This window comes from Bicyclus anynana, chromosome 12, assembly GCF_947172395.1.
Source record: "Bicyclus anynana chromosome 12, ilBicAnyn1.1, whole genome shotgun sequence".
In the NCBI taxonomy this organism is placed as follows: Eukaryota; Metazoa; Arthropoda; class Insecta; order Lepidoptera; family Nymphalidae; genus Bicyclus; species Bicyclus anynana.
In genome coordinates this window covers 4,008,383-4,031,451 of record NC_069094.1, presented here as the reverse complement: position 1 = coordinate 4,031,451, position 23,069 = coordinate 4,008,383, and the positions used below count along the sequence as shown (strand labels likewise).

At 38.6% G+C, this 23,069-nt stretch overlaps 1 protein-coding gene across 1 annotated transcript in view; it reads right to left on the bottom strand.

The window, feature by feature from the left end:
- Positions 1-23,069, bottom strand: part of LOC112043466 (angiomotin-like protein 2) — a 30,912-nt gene that overhangs the window by 5,757 nt on the left and 2,086 nt on the right. The window contains exons 4-17 of the mRNA XM_052884586.1: positions 22,745-22,899; positions 19,932-20,136; positions 19,085-19,320; positions 17,892-18,072; positions 15,895-16,044; positions 15,674-15,782; positions 15,304-15,449; positions 13,936-14,075; positions 13,100-13,297; positions 12,269-12,403; positions 9,960-10,087; positions 8,694-8,822; positions 7,880-7,965; positions 234-449 (exon numbers count right to left, since the gene is read on the bottom strand). Coding sequence (XP_052740546.1) covers positions 234-449; positions 7,880-7,965; positions 8,694-8,822; positions 9,960-10,087; positions 12,269-12,403; positions 13,100-13,297; positions 13,936-14,075; positions 15,304-15,449; positions 15,674-15,782; positions 15,895-16,044; positions 17,892-18,072; positions 19,085-19,320; positions 19,932-20,136; positions 22,745-22,899 — 2,214 coding nt within the window. The remainder of the gene's footprint in view (positions 1-233; positions 450-7,879; positions 7,966-8,693; positions 8,823-9,959; positions 10,088-12,268; positions 12,404-13,099; positions 13,298-13,935; positions 14,076-15,303; positions 15,450-15,673; positions 15,783-15,894; positions 16,045-17,891; positions 18,073-19,084; positions 19,321-19,931; positions 20,137-22,744; positions 22,900-23,069) is intronic.

Sequence of the window (23,069 nt, the reverse complement as noted above, 5' to 3'; positions counted from 1 at the left end):
TGGAGCGACCGCTCCGTTCGCCGTATGGACGGTCCGGCCCTGAGTGGATATTCAGTTCACTTGCCTTGCAATAACACTCGTCGTTGTCGACTGTATCTACCTACCTATAATTAATATATTTTCTCATCCTCCAAAATATTATGAACTTGATCCCCCCCCCCCCCCCCTCTCGCATCCACTATTTTTACGTAGACGTAGGAATGCCGATTAAGCCGGTGAAATGTGCAACTCACCTTCCTTGCGTCTCTGTGCTCAAGACGATCGTATCTCGTGGTCCTGGCGGAGGGCTTGCGCGGCGGGCGGGGCAGCGCCGACGGCGGCGGCGGCAGCGACGACGAGCGCGTCTGCTGCGACGCTCGGCCCTGCCGCTCCAACAGCAATGCTTCCTCGCCGCGACCGTTGCCGCGCGCGCCCACCGTGCCCAGCCCGGGGAAACAGCATAGACCACGCTGTGATGGGACGTGACGAACATTTGAACTGATATAAGATTCTCCATCTCCATTATTATTTTGTGGATAGGTTGGGGTACATAGGTAGTATATTCAAAGAGGAAGCTCGAATATCTGGACCATCTGTCTATGCACGACACACAGCGGCATACACACACACGCACGCACGCACACAGACATAATCGCACTTACACACATGTATTTACACACACACACACTAACACATGCACACAAAATTAATAATTTATAATTTTTTTTTTGTATTGTACTTTTAAGATCCTTGTAAGAATTCTTTTGGATATTGTATGTAGCATATGTACCCAGGGAAGTCACTAGCCCTTAAGACACGGGCTTACCTAGTTTAAGGGCCAGGATGCCATTGCTATTTATGTACTGAGTTATTCAAATAAAACAATTCTTATTCTTATATAATGCGAAGCTTCAGATATAACCTGTTCTGTCCCAGTTTACTATCCAGGAAAGATGAAGTAAAAACGTACACCTGGTCTTAGATGTACATCTTGGCTAAGAAACATACACCAATGGTTCCATAAGTACCAGATTACTGAATCCGGGCTGCATTGAACGCAGTTAAATTAGGTAGCCTTAGTGATTGCTAATCTCTGATAGATGGCACTAACAGAGACAGAAGGGTAGGTACATAGCTACCTAGTACCAATAATACCTACTTGTAGAGTCCGCGGAAAACTTCTAGTCTACTCTACACCACCACGCTGAATTGCGCAGGTATAAAATATATATATCTATTGATTTAAAGGAGATATGTCTGTCCAACCATAAGTTTCTCTTTCTGAGCGTACTAGCTGTTTCGCGTAATTTATAGGTACATTCGTTGACATATTTTGTGCTCTTTTATAGGTTTACTCACAAACCTTTAGCAATAGTGAAGTATATACATATAATACAACTGAAACATATTGAAGTAGCCGCATATTTGTATGATCTATTGTATTCATATTAAAAAGATGTTTACTGAACAAACAATAGATAAACAAATTCGTACAACAAAGTTAGTAAATAAACAAAAAATAATTAATCTTTACCATTAGTTCTTACCTCATTCGTACACAAACGGTTCTGCAAACAACAGGAACTCACCACAAAAGCGCAAGCTGACTTTAGTACAAACCCATCTATTTAGGTGTACAGACTTTATGACTAGACAATTTCCAAAAAAAATTTTTAACTTTTTATAGGTATATTGTTATATTTATATGGTTGTGATAGCCCAGTGGATATGACTTCTGCCGCCAATTGCGGAGGTTGTGGGTTCGAATCTGGTCCGGGGCATGCACCTCCAACTTTTCAGTTGTGTGCATTTTTTCAAGAAATTAAATATCACATGTCTCAAACGGTGAAGGAAAACATCGTGAGAAAACCTGCACTCCTGCGTGTGTGAAGTCTGCCAATCCGCATTGGGCCAGCGTGGTGGACTATTGGCCTAACCCCTCTCATTCTGAAAGGAGACTCGAGCTCAGCAGTGAGCCGAATATGGTTTAATGATGATGATGATGATGATGATATTGTTATATTAAAAATGAAAATAAACGTAACTGATGAAAATACATAAATACTAGCCGACGTCCGCGACTACGTCCGCGTGGAATTCAGTTTTTCACAAATCCCGCGGGGACCATGAATTTTTCCGGGATGAAAAGTAGCCTATGTTAAACCAAAGTAAAATCTATTTCCATTCCTAATTTCAGCCAAATCGCTTCAGTAGCCGCAGCGTAAAGAAGGAACAAACATACACACACACACACAAACTTTCGCCTTTATAATATTACCTAGTGTGATCTCTGTACCTACTCTATTATCTAGGAGTGTGATACATACTTTTTTTTTATATTGAATAGAAAGCTTACAACGCACAAGTACCTATCTACAATCAATTATGCAATTTTCCGCACACATTATGTGCGGAATAAAAATAAGCACTTTGGAGAGGAGCTAATTACGAATTGATTAGTTAATCTGCCAAATACCGCTGCATTAAAGCAGCAACACCACCCAGGCTCTATAAAATAGTGTAGTATACGATTGGCGTAGTATACGTTTCACGAACCAGCTTATGAATAAGGGTCCCGTATGGGTTTGATACTGCTGCTGCTGTGTCACGTTAATTTAAGCCGTATTTTTTTAATACAATAAAGTCAGTATAGCAGTCACACAAAGAACTGGCTTATGAGTAAGGGCCCCGTATGGGTTTGATACTAATCAGGCATCCACAGCTGTTGTGTCGCGTGAGTTTTAGCCGTGTTTTTTTAATAAATTAAGTCAGTATAGGCGTCACTCCACAAGCTATCTTTTTGTTAGCTTAAAAAAATATTATGCATTGGATTTCAGAAAGTTCAAACAATTAATACAATTCGAGATTGTAGCATAACAGAAAAAAATCGACCCTGTAGCTTACCAGAGCTGGGATAAAATACCATCTTATATCCCTATAGGGCATAAATTAGATTATTATAAATTTCATTTTGCATCTGTTATGTAGCAGAAATATTTAAATTAAATTCAATATTCAAGAAAGAAAATGTATTTTTTTCATTAAACGTCTTCATCGATTTCTATCCATGTATGATTATTTTACATTTTGCAATAGAAGAAAACTTACTCAACTAGAATGGCACGTCAATCCATTGTTTATTTACTTCTCCGTCTACGGAATGAACAAGAAGCAAAATCTATTGTCAAAACAATTTAGGTTTACTTTTAACCTTTAACACCTATTATTATCTATGTATAATTAAATGCTTTTAACCTATGTTTTTCAAAAATCCAAGCATAGACATTATTTGTTATTGATAGCGAAACTCAAAGCTTCTAATATTAGGAATGGTTATTAAAACTACAACAAACAAAACATGTTTCATTTATTAAACAACATGCCTCTAAAAATATGTCGAGTACAAAATGGCTTACCAAAATATTCGCTTTCTTAAAATTAGATCTTATTGTTAGTCTGAATTCCAACGAAGCCTGCTTTCAGATTAGACCGAGAGAATTTAAAGACTAGTTTTGGCCTAACCATAACTATGAGAAATATTGCATTGTCAAAATAAAATAGACCTAACCACAAAAATTTTAAAGCACAAATTCTTCTACCAAAAATCAGCAGTACAGTGTTAGCGACGCAAATTATGTTTAAGAAAGAAATCCTGACCTTATTCATTGTACCTATTTAATAAAATAAACTGGCCGGGCAACTGTCAGTATTGACAGATATTTAAACCACTCAGTCCGTTACGAATTATCCAACTGTCAACATCCCTTGTACCGATATACTTCCCGAAGAGCTCATTTTCGCCGATTATTTGTGTGTTTTGTTTCTGTTACAAAGTGGTCCTTCGAGCCGAATCATATGTACGAGAATCTGCGACACAAAATATATGGAGGTACGAAGCGCTAGCCTAAGGTTGTATTGGTTAGGCAGATACGTGTAAGCGTTCTCAGGATTCAAGTAATAATAAATTCTTGATTGTTTGAATATCTTCTTTTATTACTTTTATATACTAATCCCGATGATATTGCAGAGAAGAATCGATAAGAAACACTGCATTAGCTCTTTTCAAAAAATGTTTGTTTACAAACTGTTTTTATTCCACTCGACTTATCTCGTGATTCGTTCAACCAAGAATGATCGACCGCCTACATGAAAATAATAATCTCTCTTATGTCAAGTTGTAGCCTTCAAGCTAGGATAAAATAACAAATAATATAAATAATACATCTGAAAGATTATTTAATAACAAAGCTGCCAGCATATAAATAAAAATGTAATGCAATTATGAAGCTAGTTTGCTTAATCCTAACAATCAACCGTCTTGACAACGTGTGCGCCCTGCATATATCGCCAGGAGGCGACGCCGCGCTTAAGGCATGGGATAAAAGTGACAGTAAAGGTCGTCAGGCGACCACTTATGGTGCAACTACTTACACAACCGTAAAACGAGACGCAGAAGGTCTAGTTTACTTTGACAAAAATAATAATTATTATTTAAATTTTATTCAAAACATTAAAATCATCTCCAGAGGTAAGCTTCGTTAGGAACACCAGGCAGACATTTCTAATAAAGGCACACGTATGCAATGTGAAATGTCCTATAAATATGTGATTGTTCGAATTCATCATATTTTCGTCTTTTGTCAAAAAGATGAAAATGACAATTTTGGAACAATATTTTTAATAACACCTCACAAAATTGACTTTTTTACAAATGTCAAATACATAATATTTGATTAGAAATAATTTACCAATAGTTTTTTTAGTTATTTCGCTATACAATAGTATCTTTTTACTGTTTGTATAGAAAATAATAAATTCCATTTTCGTATCGATCGAATCAAAAAAATTCACATTCCTTAATATAAATAGTAAATATTATACCTAAAATAAATACCAGAATAAAACAATATCGCTCTCATAAAAACCGTTATATTACAAAATTATTTCGAAATACTGTACAGATTTTGAGTAAGTACCCGAATAATCTTTATTTCTAACTTTGGCATAGGTTTGTGACCAATCCATTAAACCTATATAGCTACCGTCTATTCTGAAGGCCGTTTGCTTTACATATTATAGATACAGTGTTGGAAATATTGGAATTAAAGATTTTCATTGTAAGTTTACTTAGTTTAAGGCTTAAATTTATTATAAAACACAACTAAAACTTACATGAAACAATGTCGGAGTATGTCAGACTAGTATCGTAACCAAACGGGGCCTTTAGTCATGAGATGGTTTTTCCAACCCCCATAAGATTCGAAACTAGTAGGGCCCACTCCGACGTTATATCCATTTTAGCCGTGTTTTATAATAAACTTAAAATAGTTTAAGGCTTGTTTATGTAATTTTAATCAAAATTTATCTCATTAGTTTTTTACAGTTAAAATATTATTAGGAAAATATTTTAAATTTCTGTTAACAAAATATAGGCTTCTTAATAAATATTCATTTAAAAAAAAATACTAATTACCTAGATATCCGAGTATATAAAACACTGTAGTAGTGATATAAAGACATAAAGACATATAATATCAATAAAATACACTCTAAAATGAATTACGACGTTTAGTGGAGTTAAAATTCTTCCAACGTATTTCGAGATTCTCAAAAGTTGCCACAAATTTCTTACTGTATGATTTGCAGTCACTGTATAATATATATGCTGTGTACAAGTAATTATATTATTTAAAATTGATAGCATATTATGAGACAATCCAAAAATCAACAAATTAAATCGTCTATTTGGAACCCCCCCCCTCCCTCCTCCTCCCAAAATTAACTGAAAAACAGACTAGGGAGGACCGATACTCAACAATATTGAGTTAATCCGAAATGCGTCTCAATATATTTCAGTCAGTATTTCGCTATTTATCGACTTTTGTCTTTTTCTCATCAGAATTAGAATTTTAGGCCTTTTGGAGTACATAAAAGTTTGTTGAGTAAAACATTTCGAACTATTCTTGCGAATAGTTTCATAATATGCTATCAGAACCCCTCTCATTCTGAGAGGAGACTCGAGCTCAGCAGTGAGCCGTATATGGGTTGATAACGTATGCTATCAGAGTCGAGCCACACATTTATTGGAATTCAAGTATCACGATTTATTCGTTCAACTACATTTAATACAACTTACATAAATTGCCGATTTTTGCAAACAACAAAGTAGCAGTTTGTTAAACGAGTTTGTATATAAAAGTTTGTATAGTTTAGTTTTAGGCAAAATCTTAAAAACTCGTAAAACACACTGTAATGATATTAAAGCTCATTGTTAGGCAAAATCACTTCAAATACAACACAATCTAAAAACACACAGAACACAGGGAAGCTATTATAACAAACATTCAATACAGATTGTAGGAATGTTACAGAGATATCACATAAAATTGTTGTTATATTGTAAAAGGACATTGTCTATTTTAAAGTATTTCTGGGAAATTAGTTTTCTCAATAACAGGTAAAATTGGGAACAATTAGGATATCTGAACAAAGTAAACATTACACTTTTATATAAATCATTTAGAAATCTTTTTGAAAGTGTCGTTTATACAAAATTTACAGTGAATATTTATGTATAGTGAATATAAAAACGCGTATAATAAAATTGTAAACCTGAGGTTCTGAAAGTCGAGACATATTTATATAGACTAGCCTCAAAGTATAGCAAGAATTATAACTAGTAAGTAATAAATAGAAGTATTAATAATAAAATACAGATTGAATTCGGGCCTGCATTCTCCAGGCAGAAAAAAACCCAAGCACAGCCATACTTTATACCCCCACAGGTATAGACTATAGACTGGCAGTCAAGTATTACTCACGAATGACTTTTCTGGGCCAGAATGGACTTTAAAGGTCTGTAGCCCACATTAGACCTTCAGCAGGGTTACTATTCCCACAGGTATAGACTGGCAGTCAAGTATTACTCACAAATGACTTTTTTGGACCAGAATGGACAGAAAAGGTCTGTAGCCCACATAAGGCCTATTATGTAACTAAGTGTAGGTTAAAATAATAAGTTACTACATCGGTTTTCATCGTATTTTCGTTAGTGTTCGTCTAACATCGTATTTTAAACGAAATAACATAGGCATTTTCATTTTACGTAAAGTGGAAGTAATATAGTAGTAGTAGCAAGTAATAAGATTATTTTAACGAAAACCCGTTTATTACGTGTTTTCGTTGAAATAATCATGTTAAATGATCGTAAAACAAGAAAATCACTGTCATTTGTAAAATAACGTCCTTAAGATTATTTCGTTGAATTTGAATACTGTTTACCAACAAACAAATTAAAAATGAGGGTATAAATGACTGGTCATTTCACACCTAATAATAATTAAATAATTATAATTATAACTTGTTCTTAAATTAATGAAAATAAATTTGATTAGTAAGCTTAAACCAATTAGATATGGTTAATATAATTTATAAACAAACCATACAGAATTTTAAAATAAATATGTTATAAAATGACATGCGTTTTCTACCTTCATTTCTAATTTCTTTTGGTAAACGATACTCATCAAGAAAGGCTGTAGATAGATATAGATATAGATAGATCATCACATTTACGAAAATACGATTAAAAACGATGTAGCGACTTATTATTTGAATGATACACCGAGTTCCATAATAATCCTGCAGGTCACGAGCTACTAGACTCTGTACCACGAAAGAAGTCCCGCGGCTAAAACCCGATGACAGCGCCATTACCAAATGGCAATGAGCATGTATGCAAGGCGCCTGTACACGTTGTATGCGCGTATATGTGTAGTCAGTAGTAGTGGGCATGCGGGCGGGAGTGGGGGGAGTGGGGGGAGTGGGAGGAGTGCGAGGAGTGGGAGGAGTGCGAGGAGTGGGAGGAGTGCGCGGAGTGCGGGTCGGGGAGGAAACTCACGGCGGGCACAGGCGGCCGCTCCAGGCGCGACTCCAGCGCCGCCAGCTGCTCCTCGAGCCGGAGCGACGAGCTGTCGAAGCCGCAGCCTGAAACAGAATATTATGTTATTTATTCATTCCATCGACCGGCAGACTTATTATGTATGTCAGTGTACCAAATAATCAGTCATTACATTGTTTTTTTATCATATTTTAATTTTTACAACCATCTAACTTTGTTTATACAACATTACATAATTATTATCGTTTTACGTACAGTGTTAGATAGCCCATTTATCGAGTAAGGCTATAGGCTATATATTATCACGCCAAGACCAATAGGAGCGGAGCACCAATGAGGAATGTTTCAAAATCGGGTAATTTTTATCTTTCGGGAGCTAACGCTGCTCGCGCTGAGTAAATGGTAAAAATTTCATCTAGTACTTACTCACTCATATAACGAACGACGAAGTCGCGAGCGGAAGCTAGTATTAGTATAAAAAAAGTATTAGTATTTTTGACGTCCTCCGTGGCGCAGTGGTATGCGCGGTAGATTTACAAGAGCTCCTGGGTTCGATCCCCGGCTGGTCCGATTGAGATTTTCTTAATTATTTTTTTTAGCTTCGGCCATGGCTAGTTACCACCATACCGACAAAGACGTACCGCCAAGCGATTTAGCGTTCCGGTACGATGTCGTATAGAAACCAAAAGGGGTGTGGATTTTCATCCTTCTGCTAACAAATTAGCCCGCTTCCATCTTAGACTGTATCATCACTTACCATCAAGTGAGATTGTAGTCAAGGGCTAATATGTAAATAATAATAAAAAAAAAGTACCGCTAGTGTTGTCGTTGTGCGGCGAGTAGTTGCGGCGCGCGAGGTGCCGGTAGCGGCCCGCCACCGCGCCGCCCGCGCCCACGCCCACGCCCTCCGCGCTCGAGAACGACGTGCCCGACGACAGGCCCACTGGAAAAGTTATACACTTACTCAATTTTGTTTTAAAATTAAAGGCAAAATGATTGCCCCAAACACACACAGAAGAAACAGAGAAAAATACAAAATAAGTCATTATTCTTCGCGCGCCGAATGATGATCCGTAAGACGTTTCAACTGACAGCTGTATTAGTGATGCGAAACAATTTCATAACAGTCATAACGTAAAGTCGATAACAGCTTGACGACTTAATTTAGTTGTCAGCTACAAAAGTACACGTGCTGCAAAAGTTACGTCGTCAAGCTGTTATCATTATGTATTATTACGTGTTATTATTATGTAAAGTATTATTAAACCACGTTTTATTTGTAGAACTTTTTACAACCATTAAGATAGATAAGAGAGACGGCTGTCATAGACAATACAAAAGTTAGTTCAGCCACAGATACAATAGATTACTTGCTTCTAAACAGTGTTTAAACTGAATTGTCCCGTTAATAATACGCAGTAAAAAATTTATTATAAATGAAAAAATATCTACATAAAATTTTTGCCGCTGAAATACAACACATTAGCAAGTGACGTCATTCATAGAGATAACAGCGTGATTGGCGTTTTCAGTGATGTAATATATCACGTCACCGCAAGCGCCAATCACAAACCGATGCCTTGTAACGAATGACGTTACAGTTTATAATTAGCGTCTGCGGTGACGTGATAAAATACAATTCTGTTTCAAAAATATTATTCAAAAATATTACAATTACGAGATTATTTTCACAAATAAAAATCTAGGCATCTAAACTGCCTCTAAGCAAAAAATCTTCTTAGTTTTGTACAGCAGGCGAGTAGCCTATTAGTGTTTAATGTTGCTATTATTCTAATAATATCACAAAAGACTATTAATAAATAACTACATACTAAAAAAATACTCCATTACATTTTTTTTTGTTTTCGTGAAGTTTTTTCAATATTTCAAAGGATAAGACGCCATTTTTCTTGAATAATATCGAAAATTACTGATGCTTTGTGTCATACTGACTCGAAAATGTTTTTGAATTTGTATTTGGAATGTCTGCATCACTGACTTGTTCCGTGCGCTCTGTATGCCTGTTATTCTTTAATCTGTGGCCCAAAATAAAAAAAAAAATTACTCGTGAATGTATTACCGTTGCTCAGGTACTGGTTACCGAGCTCCTCCCGGCTCGAGTTGTTCCGCAGCGCGCCGCTCGTGTGCTTCTGCAGCACTTTTATCATCGCGTCTCGTTCCGCTACCTTCGACTCCAGCTCTTTTACTCTGAAATAGTATAAAGTTACATTAGTGAAATGTATTATTGTGGTTGTCCTTGCAATACATAAATCTTAGAACTCAACTGAAACAGAAGTTCTGTCATTTTAGTTAATTCGTAAGTCATTTACAGTTATTAGTTGTTGAAAATTGAATATTGGATTCAATTGCATCGCAAAGTGAAGCAGGCGTTACTTTGCGGAAGTTCATCATGATTATACAGGAAGAAATTTTTTTTAGTGCGGATATTTTTATATTTTGTACATAAACAAAATTTAATGATCACGTATTTTTTCTTTTTTTTTTTAACTCAAAAATAACAAAATTATCGTTAGCTAAAGTTATTTACTTTTGAACAGAATTTTAGGGTCACCCTATTGTGCGTTTATTTTATTTTCGTTTGATACCTAAAGGACGTCACCAGATCACTTTTAAGCTGAATATATCTTGTTTAGTAATAATATGTACATTATTTTGTTATTTTAGAGACACAAATAAAAAAAAAAAATTACATAAAATGTATCGAACTGTTTGTAGAATTATATTCTATTAATGATACAGAACCACGAAAAAAAATATCCGCACTAAAGACCGAATCACCCTGTATAATGATTTATTTATTTTGCTATCATCCGCGAAAATTCGGCGAACCCATGCGACAACGTCACCCAGGTCCGGCAAAATACTCTCTACGTACGTTTCACCCCGAAACCGGAGCATCCTCAGGAGATGTTGACTCTACAACGTGCAATTGCAAAGTGTCGTTTTCGACCTTTGCTTCGTCTTTTATAGACCAAAAAGTAGGTGGGGCAAGAGGTGGGCGTTGCCAAGATACTCATAATATAAGCGATTTATCTCTCATCGCATTCAAACATTTTTATTAGTGGTGACTTCGATAACTCTATTTGTTCATTTAATAAGGTAATTCCTGACTTATTATGTTTTATTATTTCTAATTGTTCCAAAACGCATAGTCGTAGGCCTTTATTGCAAGTGTGTAAAATGTCATACGTATGATTATCTGCCAGCTTATGACCAGTGTCTAGGAGATGCTTTGCAAAGTGCGACCTTTGTGGACGGTCATTTCGAACAGCGGATATGTGTTCCTTGTAACGTGTATCAAAATTCCGACCGGTTTGACCAATATATGTTGCATTACATTCAGAACATTGCAATTTATATACTCCCGATTTATGTTGCTTTTCTAGTTTATCTTTACCATTGCAAATATTTTTAAGAGAGTTATTTGTTCTGAAGGCCACATTTATATCATGCTTTCTAAGTGTTTTTGCAATACGTTCCGACACTGGACCAAAGTATGTTAGACTAGCTTTAAATTTTTTTTAGGTTTTTCTAATGGAATTCCATAAAGTTCTTTTCTAATCAACACCAATTGTTTCTTATTGATTATTCTATTCACAATATTCGGGTTGTATCCATTCGAAAATGCCATGCGATATATTGTATTTAATTCCTTGTTATACTGATCCCTAGTTAGAGGAATGGACATCAGTCTATGAACATAACTATGGAAAGCTGCTAATTTATGTTGCCATGGATGACAAGATGATGCTGGTATGGTTATATACCAGTTGAAAATTGACACTGTTTGACGTGATAACGTCTTATAAATCGATGAATACCGGCTGCACACACGAAAAATGTAACGTTCCGCCAAAGCCGAGCGTGCAAGCGAAGCGTGGCACGATCGGCTTTTGACATATCTAGTTAGTTTATCGAAAAAATTGTTTTCAATAAACTCCTTCTTTGTATTGTAAAAAATAATGATAATAATTAATAATTCTATTCATAAGAGTATGTAATTTTTCATCGATGTTGTATTTGAAGTTATTATTTACTAATAAAAAATTATTGTCCGTAAATAAACTTCGTTTTTAGTTTTGACTCACCTGCTCTCGAGGTCCGCGACCTTCTTCTGCGCCAGGTGCAGCTCGTCCATGTGGCGTATCTTCTCGCTGCGCGCCTCCGCCATCAGACGCTCCGACTCCGCCGACGTTTTCTGTAGTATACAAGATGTAGTCCGACTCACCTGCTCTCGAGGTCCGCGACCTTCTTCTGCGCCAGGTGCAGCTCGTCCATGTGGCGTATCTTCTCGCTGCGCGCCTCCGCCATCAGACGCTCCGACTCCGCCGACGTTTTCTGTAGTATACAAGATGTAGTCCGACTCACCTGCTCTCGAGGTCCGCGACCTTCTTCTGCGCCAGGTGCAGCTCGTCCATGTGGCGTATCTTCTCGCTGCGCGCCTCCGCCATCAGACGCTCCGACTCCGCCGACGTTTTCTCCAACGCCGCGATCTTCACGTCTCTAAACATTAGATTCATTGGTTATTTTGTGGTTGTAGAATGAATAAATTGAAGGTAAATGCTATCTTTAAGGCAGGCCTGTTCTCACATGGCGATTTCCCCTACAGTGCCAGTATAGCTTCGTGCTCTACTCACAGCGTTCTCAGCAACGTGAATACAAGTCGCGATCACTTTTTTTTAATCTATACAAGTAAGCCTAAACTAGAAGCTCACCTGATGGTAAGTGATGGTGCAATCAAAGATTTTCCATCTTTGATTTCAGCTTGTTAGGCGGAGGACAAAAATCCACACGCCTTTGGGTTTCTACTCATCATACCGGAACGCTAAATCGCTTGGCGGTAACTAGCGAACCAAAGAAGACTCCGACCAGCCAGACCTGGACCAACTAAGAAAACCTCGAGCGGCCCAGCCGGGGATCGTACCCAGGACCTCCGTTTTGTAAATACACCGCGCATACCACTGGGCCACGGAGCCCGTCAAAAAGTCACTAAAAAGTGTGATGTGCTCGCGTTCGCACGGCGTGAACTAAGGCGCAAACCCTTTGAAGCAAGACAAAGTACTAAGGGAAACACGCAAACGCGAGAGGCCTTTACACACACAGTTCACGTTGTTCACGGTGCGAACGCTGTGAAGAGCGGGCCTAAGCATAATTACATATTCCTGATTGAATGTACACAGTACAAACAGAGGGACTCACTTGGGTATGGAGGCGGCGGAGACGGCGGCCTGCCGCAGGGCCGCCTCCTCCAGGTAGCCCTGCTCCCACTTGGCGCACTCGCCCTCCAGCGCCAGGATCCGCTCGTCCCGCTCGCGCAGCGCGCGCTTTAGCTCCTCCGCCTCGCCGCCCGCGCAGCCGATGCTGTTGGACACGCCCCCGCACGCGCACTCGCGCTTCCTGGTAAAGTCAACAACTAGTATTCATTTAAAAACTCACGTGATACATACATGTACGTGACACGTGAGCCTATACGGGGTCAAAAATCATGAGCTAGTTCTTGCAACGCGGTAGGATCCAAACTGCGAGGCATCGGCGCGCGCGGTCGCTCGCAGTGCGCGTTGAGAGAGAGGTTAAGGGGTGAAGGTTCCGTTACACACTCCGACGGTTCCTAAATGTCATCTTGATTGGACCAGGTAGGGTTTATCAGATGGTGGGTGATTAGCATGAAGTTTTTCAAAAACAATCTTTAACTCACTCTCGTCTTAACGCAACGAAAGAGCAATATTTTTGATTCCGCCGCTATTGGTAGACATTTGTCTTTCAGTCGTCTCTAGTAATGTTATTATTAAATATATTAATTATTAATATTAATACTAATAATAATAATTAATATATTATAAAAAATATGGCAAATATCTTTAAAAAAAAATGTTCACCTCACACTGTTTCGAAGTTAACTGCCCCAAGCCGTCGTCTCCGTCGCGTAGCCACTCAGAGCGCTTCCAGATCATTCTGGGATGTTAACAACTCGAGCGAGGCGAGCGATTATGAACCCTATTTCTCCGGCAATAGGGTTCTCCATAACAATATAGTACCTCAAGGCCTGCAGCTCAGTCTCGAGCTGCGCGCGCAGCTTGCGCTCGGTGTGCTCGCGGCGGTCGGACGCCTGCTGCAGCGAGCCCAGCGCGCGCTGCAGGCCGAGCACGCGCTCCACGTAGCCGCTCGCGTGCCGGCACTGCAAGTACACATCATCATTTGTATTTTTTTTTTATTCTTTACAAATTAGCCCTTGACTACAATCTCACCTGATGGTAAGTGATGATGCATTCTAAGATGGAAGCGGGCTAACTTGTTAGGAGGAGGATGAAAATCCACACCCCTTTCGGTTTCTACACGGCACCGTACCGGAACGCTAAATCGCTTGGCGGTACGTCTTTGCCGGTAGGGTGGTAACTAGCCACGGCCGAAGCCTCCCACCAGCCAGACCTGGACAAATTAAGAAAATCTCAATCTGCCCAGCCGGGGATCGAACTCAGGACCTCCGTCTTGTAAATCCACCGCGCATACCACTACGCCACGGAGGCCGTCAAAATACATTTGTATATGAAACTAGCGGACGCCCACCGCGTGAACCCTACCCGGTACCCCTACTCCTATTCTCATCTTATGCCTACCCTATATATACCCTACCTTTATAACTTTAATCGACTACGCAGAACAGCTCTCAATAGCAATTTTTTTAAACCGACTTCTTCAGAAACTTCAAAAAAGAAGGAGGTTCTCAAGTTGATCGGTATGTTTTTTTTCATGTATGAACATCGGTTACTCGAAGACGCCTGAACCAATTTGAAAAAATAATTTTTTTTTTAAAGAGTACCCTCACTATGTGGTCCCATAGCCAATATCTATGTTAGAATCTGATGATTAGATCCTGGAGAAATCGACGGAAACTTTAAAAAATTATATGCGTGACGAGTGTGTTCATAAAATTTTTCATTAAGTATTTTAAAGCACTACAATTTTATGGAGGTTTGGAATCGTTCCGATGATGGAGCCAAAATACAGACGAGGGAACTCCTCAACGATTTACTGCAGTTACCTTGTGTTTGGGCTTGATCAATTTGTATTGATAAGAACTTTCCACTTAGATGAGTTGTGACTGTCATTAGGGGTGTGTTGATAAAGACCTAGGACAATTAATGGGAACTCCTTTAACGGTTTACAGTAGTTACCTTGTGTTTGGGCTTGATTAATTTGTATTGATAAGAATTTTCGACCTAGATGGGTTGTGTTGTGATTATCATTAGAGGGAGGATGTTCTACCTGCTGATTAGTTTGAAGACGTTGCTAAGCCGATAATGATCTTAGACTAAGGTATGATGCTGATCTTCTTCTTCTTTCCTGGGCCTGTTCCGCACTGGCCACTAGGATTGGATGATGCTGAGATATAGACACAAGCTCACCTCTTCCTCTAGCCGCACCACGTTGGACTGCGCGTTGGTGAGCGCGGTGTCGAGGATGTCGATGTGCGTGCGCTGCTCTTGCAGCGTCGCGCGCTGCGCCGCCATCTCTATCTCTTGCCGCTCTTTAGCACACGCTAACTCTTTATCTAATAGAAACAAATAAAAACTTAATAAGGTTAGAACCACAAAATTAATACAGTCTTTTGAATAACATTTTATAAAAAAAGAATACATAATAATAAACAAAGTATGTATGAAATGTCATTCGTTTTCTGCCTTCATTTTTAATTTGTTTGTTGGTAAACATTTCACATCGAGTTTGCCAGTCAGTTCTGTCAATCAAATATAGACTTGAAGTTCAAAAACTAACTCTGTGTAATGAGTTGCGCGATGAGCATCTCCCTGTTCTGCAGCTCCTTGCGCAGCGCCTCGCTGTTGCCGTCGCTGTCCGCGCGCACGCCTTGCGACAGCAGCTCCACCTGAACAACATTATTATAAAGTTTAAATATCTTCAACCCTAATACCTTTACCACCACCAGCTCCTGGTCTGCCGTGCGGACCGTCTCCACTTGCTCCTCCTGTCACCTGTACCTGTTGTTTGAGCGCCCTGTTGAGCTCGTGCAGCCGGCGGCAGTCCGCCTGCAGGCGCACGCGCGCGGCCGACTCGAGCCGCTCGCGCCGCTCGCACGACCCCACCAGCTCCTCGTGCGCCGTGCGGACCTTCTCCACTTCCTCTTCCAACTGTTCACAATAGAGGTCTGTTTATTGTATGTATGTTCATCATTATCATCATATCAGCCGATGGACGTCCACTGCTGGACATAGGCCTTTTGTAGGGACTTCCAAACATCATGATATTGAGCCACCTGCATCCAGCGAATCCCTGCGACTCGTTTGATGTTGTCAGTCCACCTGGTGGGGTGTCGACCAACACTGCGCTTTCTAGTGCGGGGTCGCCATTCCAGCACTTTGGGACCCCAACGTCCATCGGCTCTTCGATCTATATGCCCCGCCCGTTGCCACTTCAGCTTCGCAACTCGTTGAGCTATGTCAGTGACTTTGGTTCTTCTGTGGATCTCCTCATTTCTTATTCGATCTATATACATAGCTCATTCCATCACCCGCTGTGTGACTCTGAGCCTTCTTATGAGGCCCATAGATAGCGACCAAGTCTCGGAACTATAGGTCATCACTGGCAACACGCACTGTTCGAAGACTTTTGTATGTTATTAGACTATTATATGAGGTGAGAATTTAAGATATACATGTAATTTATGTAAAAAAAAAACATTTTTTAACCAGTAATTGCACAGACTTCGCCAATTTAGGCTGCGCGGAATTACACACCAGCAAAAATGTCAGGTTATTTAATGATGTCTTTCTTAAAAATATTTGTCATAAAAAGCAACTGTATTGAAAAGACACAGAACAACATCTAGAAGGAAACAGGCACTACAATGTGCAGTGCCTACTGGCACTGTGCAGTTTAGTCTCTAACTGAGACCCATTCATAGAACAAAGAATACGAAATAGTAGCAGAAGTTACAAAATCATTTACCAAGTTATTTCTGATACATTTAGACATTGTAAATCATATAAAGAAAGCAAACACTGAAGCCCCAAGGTTACGTATTCTGTGAATCACATCGGTATATAGAGCAACATTCGGTGCAATGTACTTTCGCGCTCAAATTCATTCAAATCCAGTGTGACGTCACACACGCGCCAAAATAAACATTACTCACAATCAAAATTAGATATACGAGGAATCACACGGTCATACACGCGATATCTTTTTGAGTGGCCTATTTTTGTATTTACAAATCACTTTGAACTGTATTATTCTTCATATTTCTCACACATGTGACTTAGTTACCGTGTCTGTCATGTTTCATCCCCAACCTGACGAAGGGTCAGGATGGGGAAAACTTTAAAGTAGAACTAATAATTATTTTTATTAAACTTATACATATTTATTTATACTTAGTTCTATGTCTTTCAATCTATGGGTCGCAACCCCTAGAAGCCTTAGTTGGGAAGTCAACGGCAGAAGGAAGAAGGCAAGTTAGACCACACTAAAAACACAATTTTAGTGAGAAGGATAGTCTTGTTAAAAACTAATTCTTTTTTTTTTCAAATTTCAAGACAAGGGGGTAGCCAGAAATTTTCAGCTTATATCTAATACTAGCTGACGCCGCACGGTTTCACCCGCGTGGTACCCGTTCCCGTAGGAATACGGGGATAATATAGCCAGGCTCGATAAATAGGTTATCTAACGAATTTTTCAAATCGTAGTTCCTGAGATTAGCGCGTTCAAACAAACAAACAAACTCTTCAACTTTATAATATTAGTATATAAGAAGAAGAAGAAGAAATACTTTATTGCACACACAAAATACAATTATAAATTAAAACATTAAAAAGATAATTTAAACTTAGCATGCAAAGGCGGCCTTATTACTATAAGTAATCTCTACCAGGCAACCCCTGACGAGAGAACTTGCGAAGATATAGAAGAATAGATAATTGGATGCGAATGCAAATGAATACCATTGAAAAACACTGCTCTAGTTGATTAATAAACATACCTTATTGGTCTTGGCGACCCGCTCGCACGCGTCAGCCAGCTGTCGCTTGAGCTGGTGGTTCTCCGCCGCCAGCGTGTCCAGCACCGCGGCGAAGGCATCGTCAGGCTCCTCCAGCGAGCCCTCGCCGCCACTGCACCAGCCGCTGGACTCCGAGCCGCCCGGCGCCGCGCGCACACCCACGCTATGGGGATATACCATCAGTGAGCAAGCAGCCTAGCCCAGTGTAACCTAGGCAAATACTATTGGGCTGGTTTTAGAGTCACGCTGACCGGACGCTGAACACCGCACGCTCTGATATCTTCGCGTTAATCTGAAGAGTCTTGTCAGCCTGACTCTAAAACCAGCCTTAGAGCATTGTCACCAGCTGACCTATTCAGCAAATTGATCTTTATTAACAACCTATTAAAATAGACATCAAATCAACTGAGAAATGTCATCTACCTACTGCATAATTTCCGCAAAGGGTTGTCAGTATAGGCACCAGATGACATTTGTTACATAGAATTTCAATTTTAAGTCAATGTTAGTGAAGTAACCTGCAGTGCTGCAGGCAGCCTAGACTAATGGAGTCTACAGTGGTATAACTAATAAGTATCTGAGGTCCGTGGCAAATTCATTTGAGGAGGCCCCAGAAAATATGGTCACATTGTATTGTTACTCATGTTAGATTTCGGCTGGGGGCCAGTCAGGGGCCCGTGACATTTTGTCCTGCCATCCTATAGTTGCTAATGTATGCTGGCAAAAATCGCATAGTTAGAAATTCATGCGTAAGTAACGCATGAATTTCTAACTATCTACTGTTGACACCTCCGAAATTCAAGGAAAACACATTAAAATGTCTCACATGACTAATTGTTTCATCGTCACTAGTCTCTGTAGTTTATTACGGAACACATCATGTTTACGTATTATAAAGTCTATGACAAACAGACAGCCAATATTTTTAAAATTAATTTCTAATTTTAGTACTGAGTAAATATTCAATATACCACAGAGTATCGCACAGTCCACCTGATATTTATATAAAAACCACCATCTACAATATATTAACACTTGCCAAGACATGCAACATTGGGCACAATGGGGCACTATGCGTCGTTCAAGCAGAGGCACAGGGTTAAAACCTCATGTGCCTGTATAATTTACAGGCAACTATTGAGTTTAGGACCTTAGTAGGTAAAACAACAACTCACCTAGTCAAATCGGGTTGTGATCGTGACAAGTTGAGCTTCTCCTTGCTGAGTTTAGCTTTTGAGCCCTTGCCCTTCCTCTCCTCCCTTGGTTTAGAGGGCGCTCTATTGGGGTGCGGGGAGAGGGGCGAGGCGGGCGGGGTGGGGCCGCGCGGCGTCGGCGACTGCGCCACTTCCTTCGCGAGGTGTTTCAATACTGAGGACTGGTTGAGGAAGTCGTCTGGTATCTCAGTGATTTCCTGGTTACAAAAATAGGATGATAATGATGATACTGCACATTCCCTGCCTTGTTAGTTTTGAGTCATGAGGTTTGGATTGTATTCCTTGGTTGAGCTATTCATATGTTCTTTTTTCAAAATTGTAGAGTTGTTCTATCTTGAAATAGCAGCCTGGAGTTGGAAAATAAGCAGTGGAATACATCTTTGTTCAGTTGGCTAGGTACCCACTACATGAATATCGGGAAGATAAAGCATAGTCGACGAAAATATCGTACTATCGCAACGAAAGAGAGTGATGTTTCCAGTTCGGCGTTATTGGTCGAATAATGTCATTTTGTCTCACGAGATAGAGTGGTGACTAGCCACGGCTGAAGCTTCCCACCAGACCAATTAAGAAAACCTCAATCAGTCCAGCCGGTCATCGAACCCTGAACCTCCGTATTAAATCCATCGCGCACACCACAGCGCCACGGGGGCCGTGTATAGATATAACTTTATATCAAAACAAACATAACAGACTATGGGAGAAAGAATAATTTTGGACCCTTTGCATGTAGAATCTTCGTTAAACAGATTTTAATATGAACTAAACTCCTTTTTGGGAATCATAGAAAAGTTAAAAAAAAACAAACCTGCACTCCATGGTCCGGTGGGCTAGTATAGATCCTCTGTCCACCGATATCGATGTAGTTAGCGTTTGTTGTAACAGTCTGCTCCTTATGCATCTTTGGCAGGGGGATGCCGCTGGGTTTCTTCACACCCTCCTTCTTTAACGTGTGGTACGGCGACGATTGTGTATTTGAATGTTTGACTTCACTACTTGTTCGTTCGTGTTCTCTATATCAAAGACACAACAAATATAAATATATATAAAATGTTTATATATCTGTCCACGTGACAGCCTAGTGGATATAACCTCTGCCTCAGATTCCGAAAGACGTAGGTTCGAATCCAGTCCGGGGCATGCACCTCCAGCTTTACAGTTATGTGCATTTTAAGAAATTAAATAACAAGTATCTCAAATGGTGAAGGAAAAACATCATTAGGAAACCTGCATACCTGGGAATTTTCGTAATTCTCTGCGAGCCAGCGTGGTGGACTATTTGGTCTAACCCCTCTCATTCTGCGAGGGTTTAGACCAAATAGTGAGAATATAGGTTGACGTTTTTTACTAACTCTCTGGCACAATATGTTCTTATATAAAAGGTACCCTCGTGCTCTTTACATACACCTAACAATGTGTATAGACAAGGCTACTGGGTTTTTTGGTGACCATAAAAGAGTAACAAACAGCTTGTATGTTTGCACATTCGCATTTTAATATTCCCGTAACGAGAAAAAGACATACCTACCTACTCTTATAACGTTTATTATCGCTCACTCTTCTTGCCCATTGCAATGAAAGAGATTTTGCCACTATTTGTTGACAATATGATTCTCCCGTCACAAGTAAAAATTCTGGTCATAAAAAAATATCTTCAAATATATAATTATACATACATTACGAGTATAGTAGCCTTTAATCTATAAGTAAACAAATTCACTTTCACATTTTTAACATTGATGATAAAATAAAAGCAGATAATGTTAAACAAGTGTTCCAAAGAGTAAAAAGAATAAAAGTATTTAGTAAAATTTAATTTCTTAATATTATAATAAAATTACAATGTCACTTTCAATGCGAAATTTCATGCACTTTTAGTACTTTTTAAGCTTTCACCATTCAATGATTTTACATTCATATTCCACACCATTAACCTTTGTTGAGCATAAAAGGCTTTTTTATTTTAAGAACTATAAAAAAGAAATATGTTTTTTACCCTAATGTAGATGACTTTTTTATCAAGTAAATTACATCATCAAGTAGGTATACATATTTGTTATTTTACTTTTTATTATAAATAATAAATAAATAACAATTTGTCAATTGATTTCATGTTTATTTTAATATAGGTTGATAATAAAGATCAAAATAATGAATAGGTCATCAGATCAGTTTAGGATTTTTTATTTTTACCCGACTGCAAGAAGGGTTATGTTTTTCGCGCGTATCTTGTATGTATGTATGTATGTATGTATGTATGTAATATTCTTTATTACCTCATATCCGCTGAACGGATTGACGTAATTCAGATATCGTTAGATTTGTTTTAATAACCCAAGTGTTCTTAGATAGGAGAAATAAGAAAAAAACCAACAAGACGACTGTGAGGCGCTATAGAATCGAGGTGAAAAAAAAATTTTTTTTTTTTTTAATTTTGCAACATGGGAATCAAATTCAAGGGCTTTTTGTGAGAATTTCAAAATGGTATATCATGGTCATGTTAAAAAAACTACAATTAGAAAAACGTTATTTATTAATTGTCTATACAAAATACGCGAGGCGGACGACTATAAGGTGCGAGGTTTGTGAAGTGTAGTTATAAAACACCTAAAATAGACTAAGTTAAATATATTGATTATAAAAATCGGACAAGTACGAGTCGGATTCGCCCACCGAGGGTTCCATAGATTTTTTTGAATATTTACTTAACCTCGGTTGAACGTAGGTATACATTATCGTACTTTGTAACAAAGGTAACAAATATATCCGAAATTCACCATCTATCGTAACTAAAAAGTGTGAAATAAATTAATTAATTAAATAAATAAAAAACCCGACTGCATAAATGATACAAAAACTGAAAAGAAAAAAAACAAGCACAGTCCAGAAGTGTAGGAAACAGTCGGGACCTATTAATAAATGTAGACGAAAATCATTCTATTCAATATAGCTGCCGCCGCGCGGTTTCACCCGCATGGTTCCCGTTCCCGTAGGAATATGGGGATAATATATCCTATAGCCTTCCTCGATAAATGGGCTATCTAACACTGAAAGAATTTTTCAAATCGGACCAGTAGTTCCTGAGATTAGCGCGTTCAATCAAACAAACAAACAAACTCTTCAGCTTTATAATATTAGTATAGTTAAAAGGTCCCGAAAATTAATTAATTTATTTAAATTGGCTTAGGTCTGGTAAGCTTCGGCGTGGATACTTACTTCTACCAAAGAGAGAAAGCTAATTAGTACCGGTACGACATCACGAAGTTGCCAAGCTATAGTCAAGGGCTATCTTGTCATGGAATAAAAAAAAAGATATATGTAGAAATATTAAAAACTTCTCTCTCTCATCTCAATAGCTTCAGGATTAAGGGCCTAAAGAGATAAAGCTAACATTCTTTAAGCATCTTGAAATTTAGGTAGCTTATTATTGTTTAATAAAATACAACAAGAACTATTCAATACCAACTGACTGGATTTATTGCATAAATTACTTCCAAATTCTAATTAACATTAACTATATGTATAAGTATGGATTGTAACTGTTTGTCCGTTTGTTTTAAATTTCTTAATCATTGTATACACCTAGGTGTTTGTTTAATAAAGAAGACTGCAAATACTTACCGGATAGGTGTTGGTCGTGACGACCAGGAATCATCCTGGTTGTGTATGATGAGTGTGTTGTATGATGAAGAGGAGACGTCCAAAGAACTTCGGTTGCTGTTACCACCACCAACTGAGTCTTTTAACGAGTTGCGGTTGCTGCCTGACACACTGTCCTATTGGTGATACATACATATTAAAGTAAGGGTTTTTAACTGTATCACTTGTTTATTTATACTTTATAAATAAAGTTCTTTATAGATGCAAAAATGCACTTCTTAACCTGAGAACTCATTACTAACGTGTTGGAGAAGAAAATTTCATTCTTCTACATTTTGTACATAAC